The sequence below is a fragment of the Ranitomeya variabilis genome, chromosome 6 (genome assembly GCF_051348905.1).
Source record: "Ranitomeya variabilis isolate aRanVar5 chromosome 6, aRanVar5.hap1, whole genome shotgun sequence".
NCBI classification, from domain to species: Eukaryota; Metazoa; Chordata; class Amphibia; order Anura; family Dendrobatidae; genus Ranitomeya; species Ranitomeya variabilis.
The window spans coordinates 56,372,344-56,399,832 of record NC_135237.1 but is presented as its reverse complement, the minus strand read 5'-3'; the positions used below and the strand labels follow the sequence as shown (position 1 = coordinate 56,399,832).

General features: G+C 41.7%; 1 protein-coding gene across 2 annotated transcripts in view; it reads right to left on the bottom strand.

Annotated features, from left to right (window-relative positions):
• Positions 1-1,643: 1,643 nt before the first annotated feature.
• Positions 1,644-27,489, bottom strand: part of CCNY (cyclin Y) — a 140,921-nt gene continuing 115,075 nt past the window's right edge. The window contains exons 4-10 of one of the 2 annotated variants that reach the window (XM_077268532.1): positions 26,673-26,773; positions 24,167-24,202; positions 15,626-15,683; positions 14,330-14,449; positions 8,267-8,433; positions 6,807-6,969; positions 1,644-2,169 (exon numbers count right to left, since the gene is read on the bottom strand). In XM_077268532.1, the coding sequence (XP_077124647.1) occupies positions 2,053-2,169; positions 6,807-6,969; positions 8,267-8,433; positions 14,330-14,449; positions 15,626-15,683; positions 24,167-24,202; positions 26,673-26,773 (762 nt within the window). In that variant the 3' untranslated portion in view covers positions 1,644-2,052. The remainder of the gene's footprint in view (positions 2,170-6,806; positions 6,970-8,266; positions 8,434-14,329; positions 14,450-15,625; positions 15,684-24,166; positions 24,203-26,672; positions 26,774-27,489) is intronic. The other variant, XM_077268533.1, reaches the window with a different exon arrangement.

Genomic DNA, 27,489 nt, shown 5'->3' with positions numbered 1-27,489 from the left:
ACTGCTGCGGGCCCATGTACTGTTCTGGCACAAGGGCCCTTGGGTGTTAATCTTAAGTAGTTACAATTAATTTGGTTTATATTTGCTTTAATACTTTACTAAAAAGTGCGAAATGAGAAAATCAAAAGCATCTGCAAAAATTAATTTTTTTTAAAGAAATAATTAAAAGGGATGTGCAGCCAATAAAAATATAATAAAGGCTCAGCGTGGTATAAAATGAGACAAGTAGTGACTCTCACCCTCACCAATCCCCTGCAGCTCTCATTATGAGGCTTACCCGGTCTCTATTTACCGATCCTGTTCTCAGCCAATCCCTGACTGCAGTGGTGACCCACCTCACTGATTGGCTGAGCATGCATTTTGGGTAGGAAGCAGGAAGGGCACCGTGGAGGATCTGCAAGGGAGAGGATTGATTCTTTTGTTATTACATGGTGGCAATGTTATTGATCAGCTGGACAGCCCCTTCATAATGAAATGTTGTAAATAATGTAGATAACGGATTACGGTAGATGAGCGAGTGACTTCAGATTTGACAAGTTGCTGCCACGATAAAAATATAAAGTCACTTCAAAATGGTTCCAATACCCTGGGGTGTCTTCAGCGTGCATGTGTTCTCAACGGGGGAAGACTTGCCTCCCATACAGGGGTGGACTTAGAGAACATTTTATTTTTTTCCCCTTAAATGCATGTATTTGGGGATTGTCGTTTATGACCTCTGTTTTGTATTTTCTCTGGCTGGCCGCAGAATAAGAGAACTGAGAATCCATAAGTGAGCTCCTTCTGACAATAGGACAAGAGAGTTTGCGACTCTTGCAGCTTCCTGACCTTCTCTTAGCTGATTTATGACCACATCAAAGTTGAATGTCCAGGGAAAAAAAAAGAAAAAGCAAAACTTTTTCAATGAAACCCAGCTGTGAATATGAATTTTACTCCCAAATACATGCACTTAGGTATCCAGAAAAAAATGTCCCCAAAAGTGGACAACCCCTTTAAGTACAAAAGGCCCCCCAATAGAGGAGAGCAATGGTTGACTCACCCCGGAAGAGACAAGCGGTAGGCCACAAAGGATGCTATTTCCACGCTGTTCTACGAGCAGGTATTTTTTGGGTCATACATTATTTAAGGTGAGGCCTACATGTTGGCCAGAGTCTAAAGCACCCAAGAATATTGGCCGGCAGGCTCCAGAGATGTAAATCTGGAACAAATGACTTTACGGGTGCATTTACTCTGTCCGATATATAAACTAGTGCTCCTAGAACAGATAATCTTCCTGTCCAAGCAGGCTGCCAATCAATAAAAATCATCGTTCTCGGCAGCACATAATCCTGTGTAAACGGGAAATGTGCTGCCGAGAACAATGATATTCTATGTGCACAAAACCACCATGTTAACAATCGTTCCATGCACACGGAAGTGCGATCTGTCTAAAAAGGCTATTAAATGGCTTCTATGTAGTCAACCAGCAGTTATTTATGGTCCTCGGTTTGGCCAGCCTTATATTTAAAGATGGCTTCCGTTGACGATTCCCCATTAACTGTTCCCTTATAAATTCCCCCTTGTATAGCTATGTCATTGCATTTGCTTTGCTCACCCCTGCCCGTAGCTCCTGTGTATTTTCGATAAGTGAACAGAACACAGCGTTACGAAAAAAAAATATTATATATTTTTAGGTAAAAACACTGATTTTTCTGATAAATAAATCAAGAACAAAAAATTGCCAGTTTATGGATTTTTCCAAATAGATTACATGGATTCTGTTATTTGTGGGATTTTTCCTATTTTCTTCATCTTTATCAATTTCAGAATGGTGGTCTGAATGCTTGAGAGAAGGTTGAAGCTGTGAAATGGCTTAAATGTCTCCGGAAAGTGACGGATGTGTCCCATCTTTGTGACAGGGAGGCACTGTAAGGGAGGCTTGTCGACTCTTCAGAATAAAAAAACAAATAAAAATAATAATAATAATAATACAATGTCTTATTTCCCCAAGACGAAGGACAACAATATTCGGACAGAACAGTGCATGAGACAGAGGCGTCTGGATAGGAGCCGCCGTTAGGATATAATGGCGGGAGACCATCGTACGACAGTTAGGTTATCAGTACTTGCAGAACGCCTCTTGGCCAATTTTCGGAAGTCCTTGTACTTATCCTCACACAAGCGGGAAATGGCCTAAAGGAAAGAGAGAACAACAAAAGCATCCGTGCATCAGGACATATTATTAATCGTAAAATTACAATTCTGGAGCATTTTTTTCCTCTACTGTTCCTCCTGGCAAAGTATAGGCAAATCAAGCACTCCCCTCATCAATGCTTTCAACAGGAGTAACAGAGGGATAACAATGATGAGTTCGAAGAAAAGAAGCCCCAATACTATATCAAAGTTGGACATTTTTCATCATGGAGTTCATGGTAAATACATTTCCAATCCTCATGGTTTGAGACTCACATGTGTTACAATTGGTGACTTTGATTTTATTTTCTTTTGCATAAATCTCTTCTAGATAAAACATTAACTTTAGTTTCAGGGGAAAAAAACCTTTAAAAAAATCATGGAAGATTTTGTTTTCTGTTATAGTCCCACGGAGATCTCTATAAGGCCTCATTTAGACATCCATTTTTTTTCCCATACACAAAAAAAAATTAGACGTTTGCCGAAAAAAAAAATGTCATAAGCTTTTCCTACCCATTAAACAGTAATAAATGGATAGCACTTGGGTTACCTGTGGATACATCCTTGCGCTATTCATTTTATTTTTACAGACCTATTTGATTTGAATGTACAAGCTTGATCTATGACTTGGATCAAAAATGGACAGAACTCTATTTTTTTTTTAATTTTTGAGAATATTCAGTCTGCCAAAAAAATAAAAAACTGACGTGAACAGCCCCAAAGACTATAATGGGTACATGTATTTTGACATTTGAGTGTCCGTTATGTGGACTAAGACAAGGGGGAAATTGGTTTATTATCCATGTGGTACTGGATCGGGAGAGCGCTGTCCCGTCTGCCATTTAATACATGCCTTCGGACGGAATAACCTGTCCGCGGACCAAATGCCCAAAGCGCTTGCGCTAATATATCGCGGCGGTGCGTTGATTATCATACTCTGACATTTGAGCGTCCGCTATACAGACTAAGACAAGAGGGAAACTTGGTTTGTTCTCCATGTGGTATTTGATCAGGAGGGGACAATGATGTATATTGACATCCTTATGACACCATACGCTAGAGGTATATATGCGCAGAATCCTTCGCTGCCCCTGTGATATCCAATTGAGAGAGGACAGGGGTATGCATTGATGTTTCCATGACACCGAGTATAAGCGGGGCGCAGGCACAGAACCCTCCGGGAAGCGCACGCAGGCGCGGTGATTGCCGCTAGTCTTTACATCAGGAACCAGGAGACTGGAGCATGCGCAGTGACAATATATGCCGAGGTACGCACTGATCCGGAAATAGCTATAGCTCCGGACATTGGGCGCCAGGAAGGGTACCGACACATCGGATATGAGGTTGTCTAGGTGATGACCCAGCATGTGCGGCCGAAATGGGGACATGCGCCGTCATGCGGAGGAGTGTACCTCTCACCGGAAGTGAACAGGTGAGGGGGTTGGACATATTCCGGGACCTCGATCTGGCGGTGGATTTAAAAAGCGGGAGGTATCAGAGTTAGACAGCTACTGCACCGCATCAGGACACATTGCATCTATGAATCTAGCCTCCTGAGGAGCCCAGATGGGGCGAAACACGTAGAGGCGCTGTGTGGTTATGGGCAACTGGCGAACTATGGGAGCTAAGTGATCATATTGTGTTATTCGCTTATGAGACTATATCTGCATACTCTAATCGTTTGAAGATATATCACAATAGGTTCACCTGTAATAAACAGGATTAACCGGTAGAGAACTGTGTCCAAAGATAACTCCCTTGCCAATACGCCAATTATCTTTTGCCCTTTGTGTTCTATACATTTGTTTTTATTTGTGGGGATCTAGTACTCCCTTAGTGTAGGTATATCTCTGTATTGCCCGCAGTGGGTTCCTAGGCTGTGGGCAGTGGATGTTCCTTAGTGGATATAGGGCTTTACAGGGCCTTCAGGAACAGCCGCCGAGGAGTGGGGGCGCCACAACGTTTCCCTGTAGGGTGCCAACCCCCACAGCCAGGCAGGTGTGAGTCTAGTGCTCACTAGGGATGTCTAGTACACCCCATTTTTAATTCAGTGTTTGTATGTGAGCACAGTGTATTTTTTGTGTACTATATGGTCCATTTTTGTGGTGTGAACCAATTATAGGTTCAATTAATAAAGTTTATAATTTTAAGGATAAGAAAATATGATAATATAATTGAGATCCTGGTCAGTATATATATTTTTTCTAGATTACATGTGGAAACGGATGTCTGAAGGAGGTCCAAAGGGTTGTTCACATTTAGCATCTTTGATGTGTTTTTTTTTTTTTCTTTTCGTCCTGTGGGAAGTCTGGAAATACAAGTTGCCATCACTCTCCATCCAGATTTCAGGCTCTAAAAGACGTCGTTCATTAATATTGGAAAATGATAGATCTTGTAAGATGTCACCAACTTGTTCATTCTGTGCCTAGAAGACTTGGTGCGGTCCTTAAAAATCATGGAGATCCTACAGAATACTAGATGTAGTAGTTTTGATGTGGGGTGCATTTATTTATTGCATCAACTAATTTGAGTAAAACTGAAGATTTTGTAGTGAAAGTTATTATCAGCCTTACTTTCATGTTATGGGTTAAAAAAATGTTCTATAAAACTCAATCTTGTCAAAATTTTGGAAACTGTTTTTGTGTTTAGTGAGATATTAAAGAAGCACTTCCATCAACATTTTTGTCATCTTAATGTATTGCAGTGATCATATTATATAGCACTGTGCACTTACAATTGCTCTTCTTGCCTTTCTACCCAGTAAATTCTTCCCTTTTCCCTACTTAAATCTTCCCCTCTTCAACTCCTGACCCAGCTGCTCCGCTCCTCACCCCTGCCATATACTTTTGCAGTGACTCATGACTTGGGCAGAGAAAATTGACTTTCTGGTTCTATAAACAGTGGCATTTAAAAGTTTGGGCACCCCTGGTCAAAATAACTGTTGTTGTAAACAGTTAAGCAAGTTGAAGATGAATTGATCTCTAAATGGCCTACAGTTAAAAAGATGACACTTTTCTTTTGTATTTTAAGCAACAAAATATATAGTGTCATCTTTTACATTTTAAAAATTACAAAAAGGAAAATGGTCTGATGCTAAAGTTTGAGCATCCTTTGAAATTTATGTGCTCAAATAAGGTTTCATACCTTAATTAGCCTGTTAGGGTTATAGCTTGTTCTCATTGTTAGGATAGGCCAGGTGAATCAAATTTCCAAGTTTTATAAAAACACAGTGTCCTCTAACCTTGTGCCAAAATACAGCAGCCACAGGTTCTTCTAAGCAGTTGCCTAGCACTCTTAAAATGAAAATGGTGGAGGCCCACAAAGCAGGAAAAGGCTATAAGAAGATAGCAAAGCGGTTTCAAGTTGCCCTTTCCACAGTTTGAAATATAATACAAAAAATGGCAGTTACCAGGAACAGTGGAGGTCAAGATAAGGTCTGCAAGACTAAGAAAAATGGCAGTGAAAGCTGCTGGTAGAATTGCTAGAGAGGCAAATCAGAACCCCCTCTCGATTGCAAAAGACCTTCAGAAAGATTTAGCAGACTCTGCAGTTGTGGTACATTGTTCTACTATTCAGAGACCCATGAAGGCTTTATTTGTTCAGGTAAGTCATCAGAAGAAAACCTCTCCTACGTCCTCACCATAAAATTCTGAGTCAGATGTATGCAAAAGAACATCTAAACAGCCTGAAGCATTTTAGAAACAAGTCCTGTGGACCGGTGAGGTTAAAATAAAACTCTATGGCCACAATGATCAAAAGGTATGCGTGGACAAAAAGGGCACAGAATTTCAGAAGACCATTAAACATGGGGGTGGATCAGTCATGCTTTGGGGTTGTGTTGCAGCCAAGGGCACGGGAAGCACTTCATGGATAAAGGGAAGAATGGATTCAATGAAATGCTAACAAATTCTAAATGCGCACATAACACTGTCTGTAAAAAAAAAAAAAGCTGAAGTTGAAAAGAGAATGGCTCCTAGTAATGGATAATGATCCTACACACATCAAAATCCATAATAGACTACCTGAATGAAAATGCAAGCTGAAGGTTTTACAGTTCAGTCCCCTGATCCGAACATCATTGAAAATCTGTCACTAGACCTCAAAATAGCAGTGCATGCAAGACGACCCAGTAATCTCACAGAACTGGAAGAATTTTCCAAGGAAGAATGGATGAAAATCAATTAAACAAGAACTGAAAATATTTTGGCAGTCTACAAAAGGCGTTTACAAGCTGTGATTTTGTTTAAATGTAATATATATATATATGTATGTGTCCTCTTTAACTTTAGACCTTTTAGAGATCATTTCAACTTGCTTAACTTTTCACAGCAACAGTAATTTAGACTAGGGGTGCTCAAACTTTTTACATGCCACTGTAGAGCTTAGAAGGATTCAGCTAGTCTGTTTTTAATCACGTTATGCTGAAGACCTAATGGAAAAAAGAATGAATTGGGTAGAAATGCAAAATGAGCAATTGTAAGCACACAGTACAATATATTAAGATAAAAGCTGTGATGGGAGTTCTTTTATTTAAAATTTTACTTTGCAAAGGAGTGTACTCATTTATTAAGAGCACTGTATATGCATTTTTCTAATCATGAAAATAAAAAAAAAATTCTAAAAGAAAATGAATTTACCTCTAATTTACAGGCGCGGTCCCGGCTGAGGGGTTCCAGCGGAAAACTGAGGTTGTTACCTTCCGCCAGTGAGCGCAGGTCAAAATAATACTTGGCATAGACACTGGAAGGAACGTTAATGTTGAACTGCAGCAACTCTAGAAACTGGCGCTCCAGCTCGTTCCTAATAAGAAGTAGAAAGGGGAATAAACATTGTATGAGACAAGACGGATTGAAGTCCTCCATACACATTAGATAAAAGCCGGCTCGTTTCCGTGGGATAGGCAATCCATCCTGACTATGTCAACAGATGAAGTAGGGGGGAAAGAAGGATCCGGCTGCTGGAATTTAAAGGCTTGATCCTTTTATTTGGTAAGGAGCGGAGTCTCTCCTACAGAATGTAGGAGTGCTCGGTCGAGTCTTTCTGTGTACAGGGAGTTAGGAGAAACAGCCGTTGGCCAAATGATCATTTAGCCGAGAACTATCTAATGTTTAGGACCGTCTTAAAGAAGCTTTTTGAGACCCAATTACAGAGACAGCCGGGCAACTTCAACAATCTACGCTCACAAATGGAGTCCCGTTCATTGAACTAGATGCGCCATGAAGTTAAACTCAATTACTTATTTCTAACAATAATACTTTCTACAGGTGATGTCAGCATGATAAAAAGTGGTTTGGTTTGTTGGTCAAAATGTAAAATTATAAAACTAATGTACTTTAATTCAGATCCCCTTTCTTGGTCCTGGAATCTTTCTGCTTCCTACTTCTCTGTTTCGTAGACATGTATGAAGGAGGTTGCTTATCTGGCATAGTTTATCAGAGAAGCCAGCCACCTTGGTTTTTTTTTAATCAGCCTTGATGGATAAGGGGGATGGCTTAGCTGTTTAAATGAGCCAGACAGCCAGCCTGCATCACATTACCAGGACAGGAAGCAGAGAGAAGCCCTCTACTTGTATCAGAAAGGGACTTGGAAGTGCAGGTCCCAGAACTAAGAAAAAAATGGGGGTCTAAAATAGGCCAACGGGGCAGAAATGAGAATTAAAGCACATTGATCTTACATCTTTTTCCAAGTTTTCAATGAAAAACGTGAAGGTTCCCCAATAATAGGCCCCATTTTGGGTGGAAAAACATGCGGAACATCTAAGGTGGATAGGGCAATGATTGGAAACGAGCCTCCCTATGTAAATATACTACAGATCAAGGGATGAATGGGCAAAATTCTTGATCACTGGCTGATTGGGTTGTACATGTGTGTCATTAGATCATCATTGTCGGCAGCTCATCGCCCTGAGTACATAGCAGATGTGCTGCCAACAATATGCATGCTGTAAGGGAACAGAAGGATCGAATCCACAATTGCTCTGTCTTCAGTTTGTATCAGGACGGGTCATCACAGGAGCAGCGACTTGTACACAGAAGATCAGTGCTCATTTATGGGGAGAAATCTGGTGCACCTTTAACGTAAAGGATCATTGACTTACATGTCTTCCACGGTAATGTCTTTCAGGATCTGACAATAGTCCACATTCCACACCGCTTGGTCATCCCAAACCTTAGAGGCAAGTAATATTGCTCCTAGTACAATCCTTTTCCAGTTTGCTGGACAAATGTCTATTTCCGCGTAGGTTAACAGTCGTTCTAGATAAACCTGGAAATAATACATAGACACAGACATGGTTTATCAATGATGGAACAGCAAGAGGAAACTAAACCGTTTAAAATGGACCTGTCACTTGCTCCAAAAAATTGGGTCAAATATATTATAAAAATCCCTGAGCTCCCCTGATTCTGTCATTTTTTCCCATTTTGCTCTCCATGACTCCATTGCAGAAATACTTACATTCAGTAGCGTAGCTACCAGGGGGCAGAGGGTGCGTCCGCCCGGGGCCTGGTGCTCTGAGGGGGCCCACCCGGAGCTATGCTACTGTAACTGTATACAGTTGCCTTCTGCGGCACAGCAGGGAGAATCGATCTCCCTGCTCTGCCGCTATGGGGCCCCTGAGTAGGCGGAGGAGCCTGGTGCCCGCAGTGGGCCCCCTGCCTTTCATCGCAGGGTCAGCTGTACCGGCATTTAGCCGATACAGCTGACCGCAATGATGAGGGAAAGAGCGCTGCGCTCCTTTCCCCATCATCCCCCTGTCAGCGTCTTGACGTCGGCGACACTGACAGGGGGCGCGATGAATCACTGGCCGGCGCCGAGCAGGAGCTCAGAGCAGCGCAGGAACCAGGAAGAAGCGAGGTGAGTATTTATTTATTTTTTTAAGGGGTACTGCCTTATAGTATAGAATCTGCCTATGGGGGGGGTCTGCATAATACTACAGGGTCTGCCTATAGGGGGGTCTGCATTATATTACAGAGTCTGCCTATGGGGGGTCTGCCTTATACTACAGGGTCTGCCTATATAGGTGCTGCCTTATACTACAGGGTCTGCCTATAGGGGTGCTGCCTTATAGCACTGGGTCTGCCTATAGGGTTGCTGCTTTATACAACAGAGTCTGCCTGCAGTGCTTCTTTATACTATGGGGTCTGCCTATGGGGTGCTGCCTTATACTACAGAGTCTGCCTATGGGTGCTGCCTTGTGCTATAGAGTCTGCCTATGGGTGGTGCATTATACTATATTGAGGACTATCTGGTGCATTATACTATATTGAGGACGATCTGGTGCATTATACTATATGGAGGCTATCTAGAGGGGCATCATACAGTGTGGGTATTACAGTGTTGGAGCCATCAGTTACGAGGCTACTAAGGGGGCATTATACTGTGTATAAGAGAGCATAATGCTGTGTATAGGGGAGCTGTACAGGAAGCAGACTCAGGACATTATTAAATGTAAAGTGGGCACTTATTGTTATAGTGGAACTCAGGTTACTGTGACTATCAAAGGGGCACACAGGACAATATTACTTTCCATGGGGCAAAATATGGGCACTGTTTTCTAGGGCACTTGCACCTGGCATTGCTATATTATAGAGGGGTGCCTTAGAATTTAGAGGGCACACAGAACCACACAGCAGGGGCAGTAATAGGGACACATACGGCAGCAGCGGCTCAGTATTGGGGTATCAGGGGCAGTAATAGGTACACATACGGCAGCAGCGGCTCAGTATTGGGGTATCAGGGGCAGTAATAGGGACACATACGGCAGCAGCGGCTCAGTATTGGGGTATCAGGTGCAGTAAAAAGGTCACATACGGCAGCAGCGGCTCAGTATTGGGGTATCAGGGGCAGTAATAGGGACACATACGGCAGCAGCGGCTCAGTATTGGGGTATCAGGTGCAGTAATAGGGTCACATAGGGCAGCAGCGGCTCAATATTGGGGTATCAGGTGCAGTAATAGGGACACATACGGCAGCAGCGGCTCAGTATTGGGGTATCAGGTGCAGTAATAGGGTCACATAGGGCAGCAGCGGCTCAGTATTGGGGTATCAGGTGCAGTAATATGGACACACACGGCAGCAGCAGCTCAGAATTGGGGTATCAGGGGCAGTAATGGGGTCACATGGCAGCAGCGGCTCAGCATTGGGGTATCAGGTGCAGTAATAGGGACACACACGGCAGCAGTGGCTCAGTATTGGGGTATTAGGTGCAGTAATAGGGTCACATAGGGCAGCAGCGGCTCAGTATTGGGGTATCAGGGGCAGTAATGTAATAGGGACACATACGGCAGCAGCGGCTCAGTATTGGGGTATCAGGTGCAGTAATAGGCACACATACGGCAGCAGCGGCTCAGTATTGGGGTATCAGGGGCAGTAATAGGGACACATACGGCAGCAGCGGCTCAGTATTGGGGTATCAGGTGCAGTAATAGGGTCACATAGGGCAGCAGCGGCTCAGTATTGGGGTATCAGGTGCAGTAATAGGGACACATACGGCAGCAGCGGCTCAGTATTGGGGTATCAGGTGCAGTAATAGGGACACATACGGCAGCAGCGGCTCAGTATTGGGGTATCAGGTGCAGTAATAGGGACACATATGGCAGCAGCGGCTCAGTACTGGGGTATCAGCAGGATGAGGAGTTTGTGCAGGTTGGGAATAGATGGTGATGGGGCTGGAATATGAGATGTGAAATGTGTCTTTGTTGTATTCTCATAAGGATGAATGACCTTGGGGAGATCAAAACATCCAACACTGCGGAGACACCATCACGTGTTTCTCAACGCAGTGATCCAGAACACTGCCCCCATCCCTTATGGGAAATATGCAAATGCATGTAGAAAAGCCGCAGAGACACCATCACGTGTTTCTCAACGCAAGCAATGAATAGCCAGGTCTTTCACCGGGAAGGAACAACCACGGGAAGGGCAGCATCCAATAAAGGTAAACCACCTATGCCAAAACATGGTATCCATCCACAGACAGCTGTTTCGGGGTATGTGCCCTCATCAGTGTGGAGTAGGAAACTGGCTATTAGGAGCAGTGCCTGGTGAAAGGCTATGAACCTAAGGATGAATGACCTCGGGGAGATCAAAACATCCAACACCGCGGAGACACCATCACGTGCTTCTCAACGCAGTGATCACGAATAGCAAGCTCCACGAATAGACTATTTTTTATTTACAAGGAATCCATACAGAGGGCATAAAAGTCGTGATGACAGGTAATCTAGTGTTGCTGTAATGCTCGCATCTATGTGTTTCAGGTGAACACTCATGATAGTATATATTACTATATATGGCAGCAGCGGAACAAGACTCTATATAATAGTACGTGTGGCCTTTCTAATGCATCATGATTAAGCACATGTGTTCACGCGAAACGCGTAGATGTGAGGGTGACACCAACGCTAGGTCTCCTGTCAACGTGACTTAAATCCTGAGTATGGATTCCATGTAAATAAATAAGAATCTATTTGTGAAACTGGATTATTTCTTCGCTCATCGTTTATTTGGGCTGTGGCAGAGCCATGTCCGAGCTCCAAATAGATGGAGTGAACGTCAATGGTGAACTAGAATTTACGTTCGTGTGTGAGACTGCAAGATCAGCTGCTGAGCTGTGGTTGGCAGAGTCTGGAATTATGGCACATGCCCCAAGAGAAAATGGAAGAAATAGCAAATTGAACAACAAATCAGAGATTTCACATACTACACTTCAAAAGCAACAAATGTCAATATTTCTGCAACGGAGTGACCCAGCGCAAAACCGAGAAGAGCAGCAGAATCAGAGGGGCTCGGGGATTTCTACGAGGTATTTAACTCAAATTTTTAAAGCAAGTGACAAGTCGTCTTGAACAACATTGTGCACATAACTAGTCATTCATAGGAGGTACATGTGATAGCATTCACCATCAACAGAAGGCGGTGATGTATCACACTCTATAGGCATTTACAGGGAAACGTCTAACAGGCCCCAATATATATATGTATACTCTAGGATATGGATTTAATCACTAGACAGGATGGAAGGAAGGAGGGCAGGATAGAACTGATCTTCTAGCTGCTTTACAACCCAATCTGCATGGAATATCGGATGCCGTCACTTCGTGGCACAGTCCTGATAAATGTGGCACAGTACAGACGCATTCCTGCTGTTCTAGGGAACTATTTTCCGCACTATTAATAATGTGTATCTAGCCGTGTCTGTTTTCATAACCATGACTGTGAAAGCCTCTGCTCATCTTATCTGTGCCCAGCCACGATGCGCCTGATGGCAACTTATTAAATCTTTCTGGATTTCTCTTTCTACACAAACTGAAATATGAGATCAGATCGCCAATAATTAAATGGAATATTCAAAGGCAGATACATGATTTAATTTCTTGTGGCTTTTCCAAGAATACCGTCGTCAGCAGGACGCGGTAAAAATGCATCAATTTCAGCTGGACTAGAGGAAACACATAATCACAGCCAGGAGGTCACCGTGTCATGGAGTCAGAGTCTCGTTTCTCACCAACAATGGGGGGAATACCATATAAGTGGCCTCTGCCATAGCCATGGGGCTATAAGACGGTGGAGGGATCATCAGAAATGAGGACCTTTGTGGGATGGATGTATAACATACTGGGCAGCCCAGATTTGTGGTGCACTACATGTGTGTGTGTGAGTGGCACTCCATCACCCCTTTATGGCTTATATGGACAATCCAAAAATGGGCCAATGAGCTTTTGTTTTATTTTTTAGGAATGCTTGACTATTGGCCCAAATAAAGAGGCCAGCAATCACCGGTTTGCAGGCATAAAAATCATCGTTATCAGCAGAAAATGGTCCCATGTAAACAGTAGATGTGCTGCTGATAACATGATGCTGAATGGGGACAGGATAATAGTATTAGCAATTGTTCTGTCCCAATCGCAGTTTTATCAGCCTATGTTAAAGACCGCCTATTGGCTTGTACATAACCGATCGAAAGTAATTTAAAGGGAGTGTGTCAGCAGTTTTTGCTATATAATCTGAAGACACCATGAGGTCGTGGTCAAAACACAGATTTCAGCGATGCCTCCCTTAACAAGCTCAGCGGTTTTATTTGCTTAAGATCAGTGTTTTATCACCAGGAGATTATCATTGCTGGGCCTAGCTGATTGCATGAGCCCTGGTTCGAAACGCCCCCTCCTGTGATAAGCACCTCACTGTCTATGGACATTGTATATACAGAGCCTGGTGGGGCGGGTTTAGTTTTCGCAGTTCTGCTTGATCTCTAAATCTAAAAGCTGATTGTGTCAGAAAGGCTGCACCCAGTAATCTAAGTGACACATCATTGGATTCAGCTTTTCTTTGCCTACATTACACTGCTCTCAGATAAGATAGCAAAAATCTGCTGACAAATTCCCTTTAACAGTCACAGTCAGCCCGTCTAGATAAGCCCGAATATTATGAGGGATTGTACTGCAATCTTGCGTGCTCTATGTGCATTACTGGACTAATAGAAGTGCATGTTATTTAAGAATGCTTTCAAATGCTGAAATTAAAAAAAAAAAAACAAAAAAAAAAACACAACAGGTCTAAAAAAAAACCAGAGATCATAACATAAAAACAGGGACAATCGTGGCAAATGCTGTAAGGACAAGTCCAGCAATACCTTTACATGACCAGCCCTTTCCTATGTTACTGAGAAATCAGCGTTTGTATGGATATGCAAATAAGGCTGAAGGGCTATGATAGATCTGAAGCCTCTGTCACTCCAGCTCTATTCCCCACTCAGTGCCACCTCCTCCTGCTTGACTTACAGCTCGTTTGCCCTAAGTCACAAAGCATAGAGGCTCTCAGTCAAGCAGGAGGACGTGGGGCTATGTGGGTAATAGAGCTGGAGTGACAGAGTCTTCAGATCTACCATAGCACTTCAGACTCATTTGCATATCAATTAAAATGCTGATTTCTCAGTAGTGGAGGAACGAACTGGCCAAAAGTATTGCTGGACTTGTCTTTGAAAAAGATCTATACACATATTAATAGTTTTGGGGTTGAAATCCTGCTGACAGATTCCATTTAAAAAGGAATCAAGTAATGATCTGTTATCAGTCATTAAATGCAAGGCAGAAAATAGGTTGATTGTTATTTTATCTAGTAAGAGTCGTCGTAAAACTGCACAAACCAACGTCAGACTTACCAAAGTGACTATGGCACATTCAGCTGTCAGCTGGGCAGCGTTGAAGAGCGTCCGCACAAACCGATAGATGTGTTTCTGCTCTGGATCATGCTTCTCATAATCAGATGGGACCTCGGATTTCTGCAATGGTGAATTACATATATAAGATAAGATAAGCAAAAAAATTCAAACTACCCTGGTCTGTAGTCTAGTTCAGTCCTCCATGGCAGCCGGCAGTGCAAGCTTTCATGTTGGTAATCCTCTACACAGCATCCTGGGGGTGTGTTGCCCCTTACCAAGACATGATGTTGTGGGGGCAGTAAGGAGGAGGCACTGTGAGTGCAGAGGAATGCCTGCGCAGAAGTGAGCAGCCTTGGTAAAGCTGCCATGAGGGACCGAACTGGATGATATATATCTCTATACACATGCATACATACAGTTGTGCTCAAAAGTTTACATATCCCGGCAGAATTTTTGCTTTCTTGGCCTTTTTTCAGAGAATATGAATGATAACACCAAAACTTTTTCACCACTCCTGGTTAGTGGCTGGGTGAAGCCATTTATTGTCACACTACTGTGTTTTCTCTTTTTAAATCATAATGACAACCCAAAACATCCAAATGACCCTGATCAAATGTTCACATACCCTATTTCTTAGTACTGTGTATTTCCCCCTCTAACATCAATGACAGCTTGAAGTCTTTTGAGGTAGTTGTGGACAAGGTTCTTCATTTTCTCAGATGGTAAAGCTGCCCACTCTTGGCAAAAAGCCTCCAGTTCCTCCAGCATTATCATTTCCTTGGATATCTTTTTGTATCCCTTACCGGTTTTATACAGTGCAACTACCTTTTCCCGTAGATCCGTTGACAATTCTTTTGCTTTCACCATGATTCACAATCCACAAATGTCAGAGGCTGGATGAAAGATGCAAGAGTCTGTCTGGATCCCAGAAGCTCACTCTGCTTGTAATCAGTGTGTGTGCATAAAAGCTAACAGGTCACAGGTGAGGATGTTACCTTTAGTAGCCATTCAAACCCATTTGTGTCAACTTCTGTGCATGTTCTCAGGTTATGTGAACTTTTGATCAGGGTCATTTGGATGTTTTGGGTTGTCATTATGACTTAAAAAGAGAAAACACAGTAGTTTGACAATAAATGGCTTCACCCAACCACTAACCATGAGTGGAGGAAAAGTTTTGCTGTTATTCATATTCTCTGAAAAAAGGCCAAGAAAGCAAAAACTCTGCCGGGGTATGTAAACTTTTGCGCACAACTGTATGTATGCATGAATACATACTATACACACATACATACTTACTGAAAGAGGATGAAGCTTTTCATCAAAAATGTCCAATAACAATCTTCCATCCCCGTCTCTAGAGAATCAAAAAATAATATCACTAAATTAATAAGAATCTAAAAGAAAGAAAAAAAAACACTTATTCTAAAGCTTTACCCCCTAACACCTAAAAATTCAGTGAAAAAACAAAAACAAACAAAAGCTATGGGCAGCATGGTGGCTCAGTGGTTAGCACTGCAGCCTTGCAGCGTGGGGTCCTGGGTCCAAAGCTCACCAAGGACATCTGCAATGACTTTTTATGGTCTCCCCATGTTTACATGGGTTTCCTCCGGGTTCTCCGGATTCCACAGACACTCTAAAGACAATACGGATAAGGAACCTATGGTAGATTGTGAGCCAGAATGGGGACAGTGATGATGATAATATATGTAAAGCATTGCAAAATAGGATAGTGCTAAATAAGCAGAGCATATTAAATAAATATTCTGGGATTTCCTAAAATCATCCAGGTAAGGGAATTAACATTTTGTGTTTTTTTTTCCATTTTTGCTATGAAAAGCGCAGCATAGTGAAAGAGAATCCTGAAGTCTCATGCACGCGTTGCTTATTTTATGCATCAAAAATGTACTTTTTTTTTTTTTTTTCATACAGTGCTTTTCCTGCCAAGAGACACAAGTTTTTGATGCAGAAATGCTGGCAACAAATACTTAGTGTGCACATACCTTTAGGCAGTTTCCTCAACAAATACTATGAATTATTGGTAAGATGCGCCATCAGCGCCCGCTGGCGAGGTCTGACCACTGCCATCACTACAGAACCCGAGAATGAAATCGGAGCGCTAGGACAGTGCGGTGCCGCAGCAGCTTCTGGCCAGTTAGTTTGGTTCTTTTAATGAGGAAAACAATGTAATTGACAGAATCTAAAGTCCAAGACAGAAAATCAGCTTAAATATCTGCAGAAATATCCTCTGCACCATTTTCATTCTAAGCCATATATTGGGTTCTGTTTTTCACGTACAAGTTTTATCTGCATTTTTCATGTACCCATCATAACTTATGTGATGTTCATGTGTTTTGTTTTTTTTTTAATATAAAAGATACTGGTCAAAAAAAAAAAAAAAAACGGACAAGAATGGATGGAGAAAAACAAAAAGCGCAGAAAATGTTGGATGAGATCACATGTAGCACACCCGCACCTCAAGTCCATTTATGCAGCAGAAATCACACACACACAAAAAAAAGCTGTAAGTCGCTGTGGCGCAGCCTGAAAACTCACCAGAAATTTAGGGAACGAGACTGAACGGTAATGGGAACCCTATTGGTTGTAGTAGATCATGCCAGAAGTGCTACACAGAGATGACCATCCTACAATATCTGTATGCAATAGTTAATTCATGAAATTACTCTTGTCGCCTATAATCTAGTCTCTAAAATGCATCGAATTGGTGAGTTCGGGCAGGAATGGAGCAAACCAATGTGAACCTCAAATACTAGAAGAGCTTTTTATTAATAAGACCAAACACAACCAAGAACCTCCAAGCTGGCTGCAGTCTGCATTACATTGTCCATCATCTGCCCCCTCTACGATGCAATGGATGGCGAAACATTCACCGTGTTCACAGCCTATTCCTACAATGACCAGCAGGGGGTGCACAGAGCTCACAATGTGACCCCTGATAATACCAGCGGCTCTCTTCTATAGAGCTGTGACCTCCTGTAGACCTCAGCAGGAAAAATATTATATTTAAAAATAAAAAATAAAATTCCTTCTCACCCTCAATGGGGGTGGTCTTTGTTATCCTTTCTCATTCTCGGGTCCTCTACCAGAGGCCTGGGAGTTTGAGGGTTCTGCGCAGGATCTTAGTTGTTCCCAGCATTGGGCTTTTCTGGACAGAGAGCTCAGATGTTGCTCCTGGGATCTGTTGTAGCTATTTCCCAACTTAGGGGTCACTGCTCTAAGTGCTCCTATCACCAGAAAGTGTTGCCACCATTGAAACTGTTCCGGAAAATTAAATATTTCTTCCAGAAAATGATTGCAATTACACATGTTTTGTTATAAAATGTTTATTTCCTTTGTGTATTGGAACAACACGAAAAAAATGGAAAAAAGAGATTGGACATCATTTCACACAACATTGTAGGTAAACCACTTTGTTTCAAGCATGTGATGCTCGGTCAAACTCACCTGTGGCAAGCAAAATATGTGGGCAGTATGAAAAGCACACTGAAACCATATAAAAAGGGGAGAAGTTGACTCAGTCTTTGCATTGTGTGTCTGGACTGAGTGTGCCACACTAAGCATGGAGAACAGAGAGAAGGAGAGAATGGCCTGAGGAATTGAGAACCAAAATTGTTGAACAATATCAACAATCTCAAGGTTGCAAGTCCATCTCCAGAGATCTTGATGTTCCTTTGTCCATGGTGCGGAACAATCAAGAAGTTTACCACTCATCACACTGTAGCTAATCTCGCTGGTCCCTGGAAGTGGACAGCAGAGAATTCATGGAAAGTTGCAAAGTAGGACAGTCCGGATGGTGGATAAGCAGCCTCAATTAAGTTCCAAAGAAATTCAAGCTGTCCTGCAGGCTCAGAGTGCATCAGTGTCAGCTCGAATTATCCGTCAACATTTCAGTGAAATGAAAAGCTATTACAAGAGACCCCAGAGGACCTCAGTGCTAGAGACATAAAGATAGACTGCAGTTTGCCAAAATGTAAGTGAATAAGCCAAAATCCTTCTGGGAAAGTGTCTTGTGGGCAGATGAAACCAAGATAGAGCTATTATCTAAAGCACATCATTCTACTGTTTACCGAAAAAGGAATGAGGCCTACAAAGAAAAGAACACAGTACCTACAGTCAAACATGGTGAAGGTTCAAAGATGTTTTGGAGTTGTTTTGCTGCCTCTCGCACTTGGTGCCTTGACTGGGTGCAAGGTATTATGAAATCTGAAGTTTACCAAAGTACTTTGGATCGCAATGTAGTGTCCAGTGTCAGAAATCTGGGTGTACGTCCTAGGTCATGGGTCTTCCAGCAGGACAATGACCCGGCCCAAACATACTTCAAGAAGCACCCAGAAATGGATGGAAACAAAGGGCTGGAGAGTTCAGAAGTGGCCAGCAATGAGTCCAGATCTAAATCCCATTGAACACCTGTGGAGAGATCTTAAATTTGCTGTTCGGAAAAGGCACCTTCAGGTATGAGAGACCTGGAGGAGTTTGCAAAAGAAGATTCCAGTTAAGAGGTGTAAGAAGATTGTTGATGGAAAAAGGAAGCGATTGATTGCAGGTATTTATGCCAAAGGGTGTGCAACCAAATATTAAATAGAGGGTGCCAACAATTTCGTCTGGCCCATTTTGGGGGTTTTGTGTGAAATTATGTTGAATTTGTATTTTTCTTTTTTTTTTTTCGTTTGTTGTTCTAATACACACAAAGGAAATAAACATGCGTATAACTAAATCATAAACACAAAATATATAACGTATATTTTTTTTACTATAGAAAAAAAAAATTCTGTGATACACGGTAGTTTAGTTATACACACGTTTAAAAAAATATACTTTTTCTATAATAAAACATATATACATACATATATTATATCTTTTTTATTACAGAAAAAAACATAAATACACACACATATATCTTTTTGTGTTATAGTTTAGCTATACACGTTTTTCATAGAACAACAGAAATAAAATTAGAAAAAGGTAAACTGGACATAAAATAATATATATACTATTTTATTTTTCTAAGACCTATTTTTTTGTTTCTAGTATTTCCACCATAATGCCAAGGAGCGGTCATCGGTTTGGATTTCCAATCAGCATTAAATATAAAACGAACATTAAAATATGCAGGAGCGCTTGAATGAAAGTGCTGAATGACAACCAGAGACACATTTCTGCATAGATTTACATGATGTGTAATGTAAATGACTCGATTTGCATCTATTACCATATGTTAGGATCCGCTGATCTGGCTCTTCTCTGGGATTGTGGACACATATCACGTTATCAAACTTTTGTACAAGAATCAGTGATAAGGAGAAGTCGGCAGCTGAAGGGTTTGATGCTTGTTAAGAAACCAAGTATTAATCTGTGTAAATGTGGAGAAAGTCCCCATCCAAGATTATATAGTTTATTATACTGCACAGAGAGAAGAACCAGAGCCATCGGGGGGATCACAAATGTGTGACACGTGATCGGATTATATAGAAAGTGAATATTCACATCTTAACATGAACTTTATTTTTTTTTAACCCGGAGGCAATTATACATTTCTTCTGTAAATGGATATGAAATAAAAAGTTGCTTTCAGGAAACTAGAACAGGAGGAGCCGCAGATTAACAATGGGCCTGGCACACAGAACAAGGATCCAGAGCCTGGAGCTAGATCTCCACACCGGCAGCTGCTCCACTCTATTAGCAAGGCAAAAATCGGATGAAAAAGGTCTCATCTGGTAATTAGAATTAATGTGGGTGAGATGTTTTCCTAACAAAAATATATACATTGGTAATAGCCTTTACAATCGTGAAAATTATTGGCAACTGATGCACGACATTGGGAAAGCTTGGGGTGGTACAGGGTCAAAAGAAAAAAAAAAAACTATATCGGCAACTGAAAATCTACATGCGTCCCCTGACGAAGCATACATGTTGGGTGAAACGCACTTTGGGCGCCCTTTTACCTGGCTTGTATTATTATGCCTTACTCCTGTGTGTGTCTTACTCTATTGCAGATTCTGTACCTAATCATCTTTGATGCTGACTAGTGAGGCTGGGTACTTTAAAACACTTACATGAATATAAGGAACTATATATAATTGGTCAAAAAGAGACAATAAATTCAAGAATGCCTATGCAGAAATGTACAAGGCTCAAAAAAATCGAAATATATATTCTTTATTGGATAATAAAATAATTAAAAGCATAAAAATAGACATACAAAAGTCAAAACATATAAAATATTAAAAGCACTTAAGTGATAACAAAACTCCCTTTTGTGAACACTAAAAATCAATACAGAGTTCACAGTATTGAGGATGGAAACTCAGAAAGGTCAAGTCAAAGTCAAACTAGCCAGTGCTGAATAAGTTAAGGCCCTATAAGGTACATGCAGATAAACTGAGAGTGATATCACGCAAAAGTACACATAACAATAGTAATGCACAGTGGCATGGAGTACACTTTACTTTTCAAACAAAATGCAAAGACACACGTTTCGCCTCAAGCTTAATCAGGAGGTGAGCTAAATTTTATTTACATATAGAGCGAACTACAGGATGGTAGTGGGGCAGTTTGCTCCCTCTGGGCCGGGTCTTACAAGTGGCCCATGGCCACAGATTCCGGTTAAAAATCCAGCAGGGAAAGGGTTGGGTGTGTCAGTGTTTGTTTGCAAGTAGCAGAGCAGGTGGCTCTGCAACGACTAGCTTGTGTGAGGTAACAGAGCCAATAGCTGCGAACGCCTGGCACCCCGCAGCATAATAAAGTGGTGCAGTCGCCCTCGGCAACCGGTCTCGGATACGGACCGTTGTGACGCCCGGCTGCGATCCGGAGAATAACGTGTGCGGTTCATTTTTTGAGTTGTTTGGGCATTAAATAAGTTTGCTGTGAACTTTTCCTGGGTCACTGCCTCATTTACTGCATAGTGTGAACCCTGCGGCACTACATAGCGCATTTGAACAAGTGAACAGCTCTGGAAACTGAGAGCCAAGACCAGTGTTTAGGAGACGTGATCTGAAAGGTGTGGGGCTGGTGATTCTGCAAGAATTATCAAAGCAGCCAAGAGGAAGGGGGAAGCGGATAACAGCTGGAGACAGGGGGCTGAAATATATTACGTCTTCATAGAAAGCAATTAGTAGTGCTCTCAACAGGGTCTGGGCAGGCACTAGCAACCAAGTTCAATGAAAACCAGCTTTACACTATGAAAGATAAAAGTTCACATTGTCGGAGAATTAAGGCAGATAGACAGCATGAAAAGTTTGCAATTGACAGCCTTTTCTTACTTAAAGCAATATTGTAACAGCCCTTTAAAGCTAGTTTCATGTATCCCTTTCAATGTTTTAAATACACCAAAAACAGACTGTTTATCTCCCATGTGTAATCAGTTTTATTCTCAGTTTTAGGTCACGTTCACAAGTTCAGTATTTTACAGCGGTATTTGTAAGCCAAAATCAGCAAAGGGTGAAAAATACAGAAGTGGTGACGGGTTTCTATTATACTCTTCCTCTGATTGTTCCACTCACAATTTTGGCTTATAAATACTGATCACATGCTGAACGCGTGAACCTTACACCCACTCATTAAGGTCCTATGAGTATATAGGACAAATTCACCATCCTGATAATTATCTTTTATTGTAAATAATCCTAATTATTAAGTGTTGTTGTTATTCTTCTACCAAAACCAAAGTAAATGCAAAGGTTTAAAAGAGATTTTCTTATCCAAGGCAATTCCTTTGATGGAAGAGCCATTGTGGCGATCAACTGATCCCAAGACAAACAGCGGAAGTTGCTATTTCTTGTGCAGTGGCCACTACAGGACAAATATAGTATTGCACGCAGTCATTCAAAAGTTTATGAACGGACTGGATCCATCTGATAAAAAGGCAGTGGGCTACCTGGCAGCTGGTTTACTAGTCAACTAGTGATAATCTCCTGCTGATAAAATAGTCATTTTGTAAAAACTACACTAAATAGCCCAGCAAGTGGAATCAGGGTCTCTGACCCTACATCTTACTGCTCTCGCATTAGGTAGGACAAATCTGATGATAGATTCCATTTAAACAAGGGAACCTTTCGTGTTTAATAACCTGCAAATATAGGGTTAATTAACAGCATTCTGAAGATGTACTGAAAGTGCGGTATCTGGAAGAAAATGAACTGTATTTCTCCCAGGAGTCGGCGGCTTTCAGTCTTTCAGGTGTGACCAAAGCAATTACCGTCACTGCTCACAGCACAGACAGTGGCGGCTGTAAGCTGACGGCCAGCTTTGGCAGTGCATCAGTACAGAGGCAGCTGTCAGCCACTCACGGGAAATTTGTCACCAGGTTTTTAGAACTCCATCTGAGAGCAGCATCATGTAGGGACAGAGACCCCAATTCCAGAGATTATTCACTTACTAGGCTGTTTGATATAATTTTGATAAAATCACTGTTTTGTCTGCTGCGGATCTATTAGTTCTCTAAATGCTGAGCTCTGTATAACCCCGTCCAACAACACTGATTGGCAGCTTTCTGTACACGGGCAGAAGGCTGCCAAGCAGTGGTGAGGGCGGGGTTATATACAGCTCATAAATATGGAGGACTACCTGGCAGCAGGTTTACTAGTCCTCTAGTGATAATCTCTAAAACAGCGATTTTATTAAAACTTCACCAGGCAGCCTAGGAAGTGACACATCACTGGAATCGGGCTCTCATTCCCTACATTATGCGGTTTTCAGATTACATACCAAAAACCTGGTGGTAATCACTGATTATTCTGATCAGAGTGGCATCAGTTTTTCTTACATGTGGAGAGAGAAAGGAGAAGGTGAAGAACCTTTTTTGTCATTATTTGAAAGTCCGTGAAAATCGGGATGACCTTTGATATCCCAGTGCAGTCCGATGTTTTTCACCGACCCTTGCATTGCAGAGTTTGATCTGACCCGTGAGAGCAAAATTGGACAAGTCACCAATTTTATTCACGGACCACATGTGAACATCATAGGTACTAGTGCTATCCATGAACACCGAGGATACCACTTATACGAGAAAATCGGTCATGTGCACGAGCCTCAATACTGACTGTAGACTGCATGACAAAGCCGGCGGCTCCGTGGAGAAATAAAGGTCATTTCTTTTCACTACTGTTCTGCTGGGCAATGTTGGGAGATGTTTTCATGTCTCCTTTGCACATAGTCTTTGCTGGTTTTCAAACACCGACCTGTCAATCCTGTCCATCTCCGACATCCTACCTAAAGGACATGTACCCTTTCCGACTACAGGATCTACCTTATTTTCCACTGCTGGGCTCTCCTGTCCTGATGGCTCTACAATAATCCTATCATAAAGATCTCCAGAAATTAAACTGTAATTGCCATAATTCTAATAATGTCTCTGATTTACTGCAAATCGTTTTTTCTCCTGGATGAAAGGTTCTCAGATACTTTAATGCTTCAACCTTAAATCAATTCAGAAGAGGGAAGATTAATCAAAGCCACCTTTGGCTGTCAGCTCCATAAATTGGGCGAAAAATCACTGATATTATTTCCACATATTTTCAGTTTGCTTGTTTATAGATATTTCCTGACTTTACACCAATTACCATTACAGGCTTCATCAGGGCTTGGATTAATAAAAATTATTTATATGCGCATGTGACTCTCAAAGGCAACAATACCAGTCCGTTCCTCCGTTACTGAGAAACCACTGTTCGAATGACTACGCAGATGAGGCCGAAGAGCTATTTGTAGATCTGAAGCCTCTGTCACTCCGGCTCTATTCCCCGCCCAGCGCAGCCTCCTTAATACGTCCCAGACAACACATGTATGCATATTTTACTGTGATTTTCAGAATCTTAAACATACCTGTTTTTTATATGGTAAAATATTGCCAGTGCTACGCTGTAAAATAAAAAAAAAAACAGGTTTAATATGCATCGTATAAATCAGATGGCAATTTTATTTTTACATGCTTTTTGCAGATTATACTTTGGTACTTAACAGGATAAAAATGCTTAGACATCATTTTGTAATTTTTACAACACATCAAAAAACTAAGCAACTTTGAAAAATAAACTAAAATCTCAGATCTGCAGATGAACTGTAAATACAAAACAGATTTTCCGCCACCATGGTAACAGACTACAAACAAACCCTGTGTAGTCTGATTCTGCTGCCATACTTGGCCCTTGTTTCTAGCTATTGTACCGAGCTGGGAACGCAGTGAAAAGCTGTGTACAGCAGGGCACCCAACATGCAGGATGTATTTATACATTAAATAACTACTTAATACAAAAAACTTTAATAAAATCATCTTTAATGTGCTAACAGGAAAAATATGAAAAAAAAGGAATTTCAAAATATAATTTGAAAATTAAAATGCAGACGTGTACCATGTAATGAAACGTGCCCTGTAATAAGCTATTCATAGTGTATAGTCACGAAGTCTTTCCACAGGAAACCACAGGAGTGATCTGCTAAAAAAAGTTCTTCAGTCTATAGAAAGACCTGAGCTCCATCTAACCACATATGTGCTATTCTGAGACACATTTCTTAGGCCTCGTTCAGACATCAGTATTTTTCACATACACAAAAACCATTACCGGTGTCCGTGTTTGGGGATTTTATGGATAAATAAATAAGATGATAAATCTTCTCCTATCCTTTGCATTGTTAAATTCAGACAACACTCGGATTCCATCAGAGTCCAGTCCGTTTTTCATGGACTGTTTGATCTGACAAATCTCCATCATTTCTTTTTTTTTCACTCGAGAAAAACTGCAGAAATTGTGATGGTAAAAACCAAACACATTGATGGGACTCTACAGGAAAAATCTCTTTGTACCATGTTAGCCAGTTGATAGAAAAAAAATAAAATTTGAGAGTCCTCAGAGGTCGATACCTGACTATCAGAAAACTGTAACAAACAGCAGCTTTCGAGACTAATCCGGTCTCCATCATTACCAGCTGCCGTCTTCAGCTCTTCCCAGCGCTGCTCCGGTCTTATGTCTTGTGACCACAGCTCCCAACTCACCGGAAGTCAGAAGTAATGGTCACAAGATCTCCGTGTTTTTGGCTCTCACAGACTTACATTGCGTTGTGACTTTCGGATCACCCGGCAAACCCGGCAAACACTAGAGGAATCTGGCAGGTCACAAACAGTAGAACACGACCAGAGCGGCGCACTGATTGATCTCCAGTTTCAAGTGTTGGAGGTGGTACACCTTCCGGTCAGAGACGGTAATTGGGACAAACTTTTATTACATTTCATTCCGTCCGGGGGTATTAATAAATCTTTATAATTTATGGTAGATTGTGTAATACCTGCTGCAGTGCAGTAGCACACAACCTCCACCAGGGGGTGCGGGTGAAGGAAAACAGGTAGACTCTCAGTGAAATCACAGAACAGCATTCAGGAGCCACTAGGTGGCGAAAGAGTAGTCAGACAAAGCCGGGTCAGCAACAGAGAGGGAATGAAGTACCAAAGGTCACAGCAATACACGTGGTTTTAAACAAGCCAAAGAAGTCAGAGCCAGACAGGAGCAGGAAAGACAGAAACGCAAGACAGTCCAAACAAAACAAGACTGACCAAACAGGTCAGAGAACAAGCCGAGGCAAATACCAAGGGTTCACAATACGGAGAGCGAGTACAACAACGAGCGAAGTCACAGGGGAACACAGGAACGGGACCTAAGTAAACGGGCGGAGGATAAATCAGGGTATAACGGGGTCAGCTGCTCAAGCCAGAGACAGGAACTATAACTGACACTGCTTGCAGGTAACAGCGCACTGAAATAGCCAGACAGATCCCAAAACGAGGCAAGGAAGATTAACCCCCGCATGGCCATCCCAGGGACACAATAATCAGAAACAAACCCTGGACTGGATCATGACAGATTGCTTATTCAGAATTAAATTTTTCCATCACTCCCCTCCCTTAGACTATAGCAGCAAATCAGTTGACGTATGTATTAACTAATTATTTGGCCGCATGAGTGCTTATTTTCTTTTGTTTTTTTGTTTTGTGGTTGCATATTTTAACATACTGTATATACATTAAAAGTTATATTTTAATATATTCCTCCAATTGGATTTGACAGTGAGTGAAGAAGACTCGGCCTCCAAAGTCCACAGATCTCAATCAGATCGATCATTACCTTGCATCTTACAGGGCTTGCAGGATCTAACGTTTTCAAACAAGACACCACACGACACCTTCTGAGGTCTTGTAGGGTCGACGCCTCGATGGAGCAAGAGCAATTGGCGGCAGAAGAAAACGTATGCAATATTAGGCCGGTGTTGTTAATGTGTGCGGCTGATCAGTGGATAAAAATAAAAAATATATGTATCATATAAAATGGTAACCACTGACCATTTAATTGTATACTTGAGGTTAGGTTGGCTGACTGTGCTGTCATCAAGGAAAATTGTAGAGCACGAGCTGTACTTTCTCCTCACTTGTCCTGGTGGATGCTATAAAAAAAAAAGAACACAACAGACCAGTGAGGTTATTATCGGAGCTCAATAAACATGTGGAAAGCTGTATAATATGAGGAGTTTATAGTGCAGATACCCACTGTGTGTCAATATATTTATACAAGAAGCCACCAAATGGGTCTCACTATTCTATCTTTAGCCTATTATACTAGTACACGGAAATGTCGAGGCCGCCGGGGGTATATAGTCCTCGTGTATAAGGCAAACTTATAGAAGACACCACTGTATTGCTAATAGTTTAACAACGTTCTACACCGCTATAAAAAGGTAATGTGTGTAGAGTAAAAAAAAAACAACGCTTCTTGTTCAGATGAAATGTAACATCTGCAGACAATTAGAAGTTGTGGATTGGTTGGAGAGGTGACAAGATGCCCCCTCCCATTGGATGCTTATGGCAGAAGACCAGTGGAAGAGACACTACAGAGTATGGGGGAGCAAATGCGCTGGCCAGGTGAAGAGCATATTCTTTTTTTTTTTTTCTACATTGCCCTGGGCCCATTAAATTTTATCTGTAATGGACAGCCTTTTTTTCAGATCAAAATAACTTTGAAAAACTTCTGAACTGCTTTTTGTCATATTTGCCACCATGGTTTAAGGTACCCGAAGATAGTGCCAGCAAAAGTGACTTATCTGCTGTACCTCTAATCACTTTAGTTAAAGGGGTATTCCCATCTCAAATATCATATCCCAAT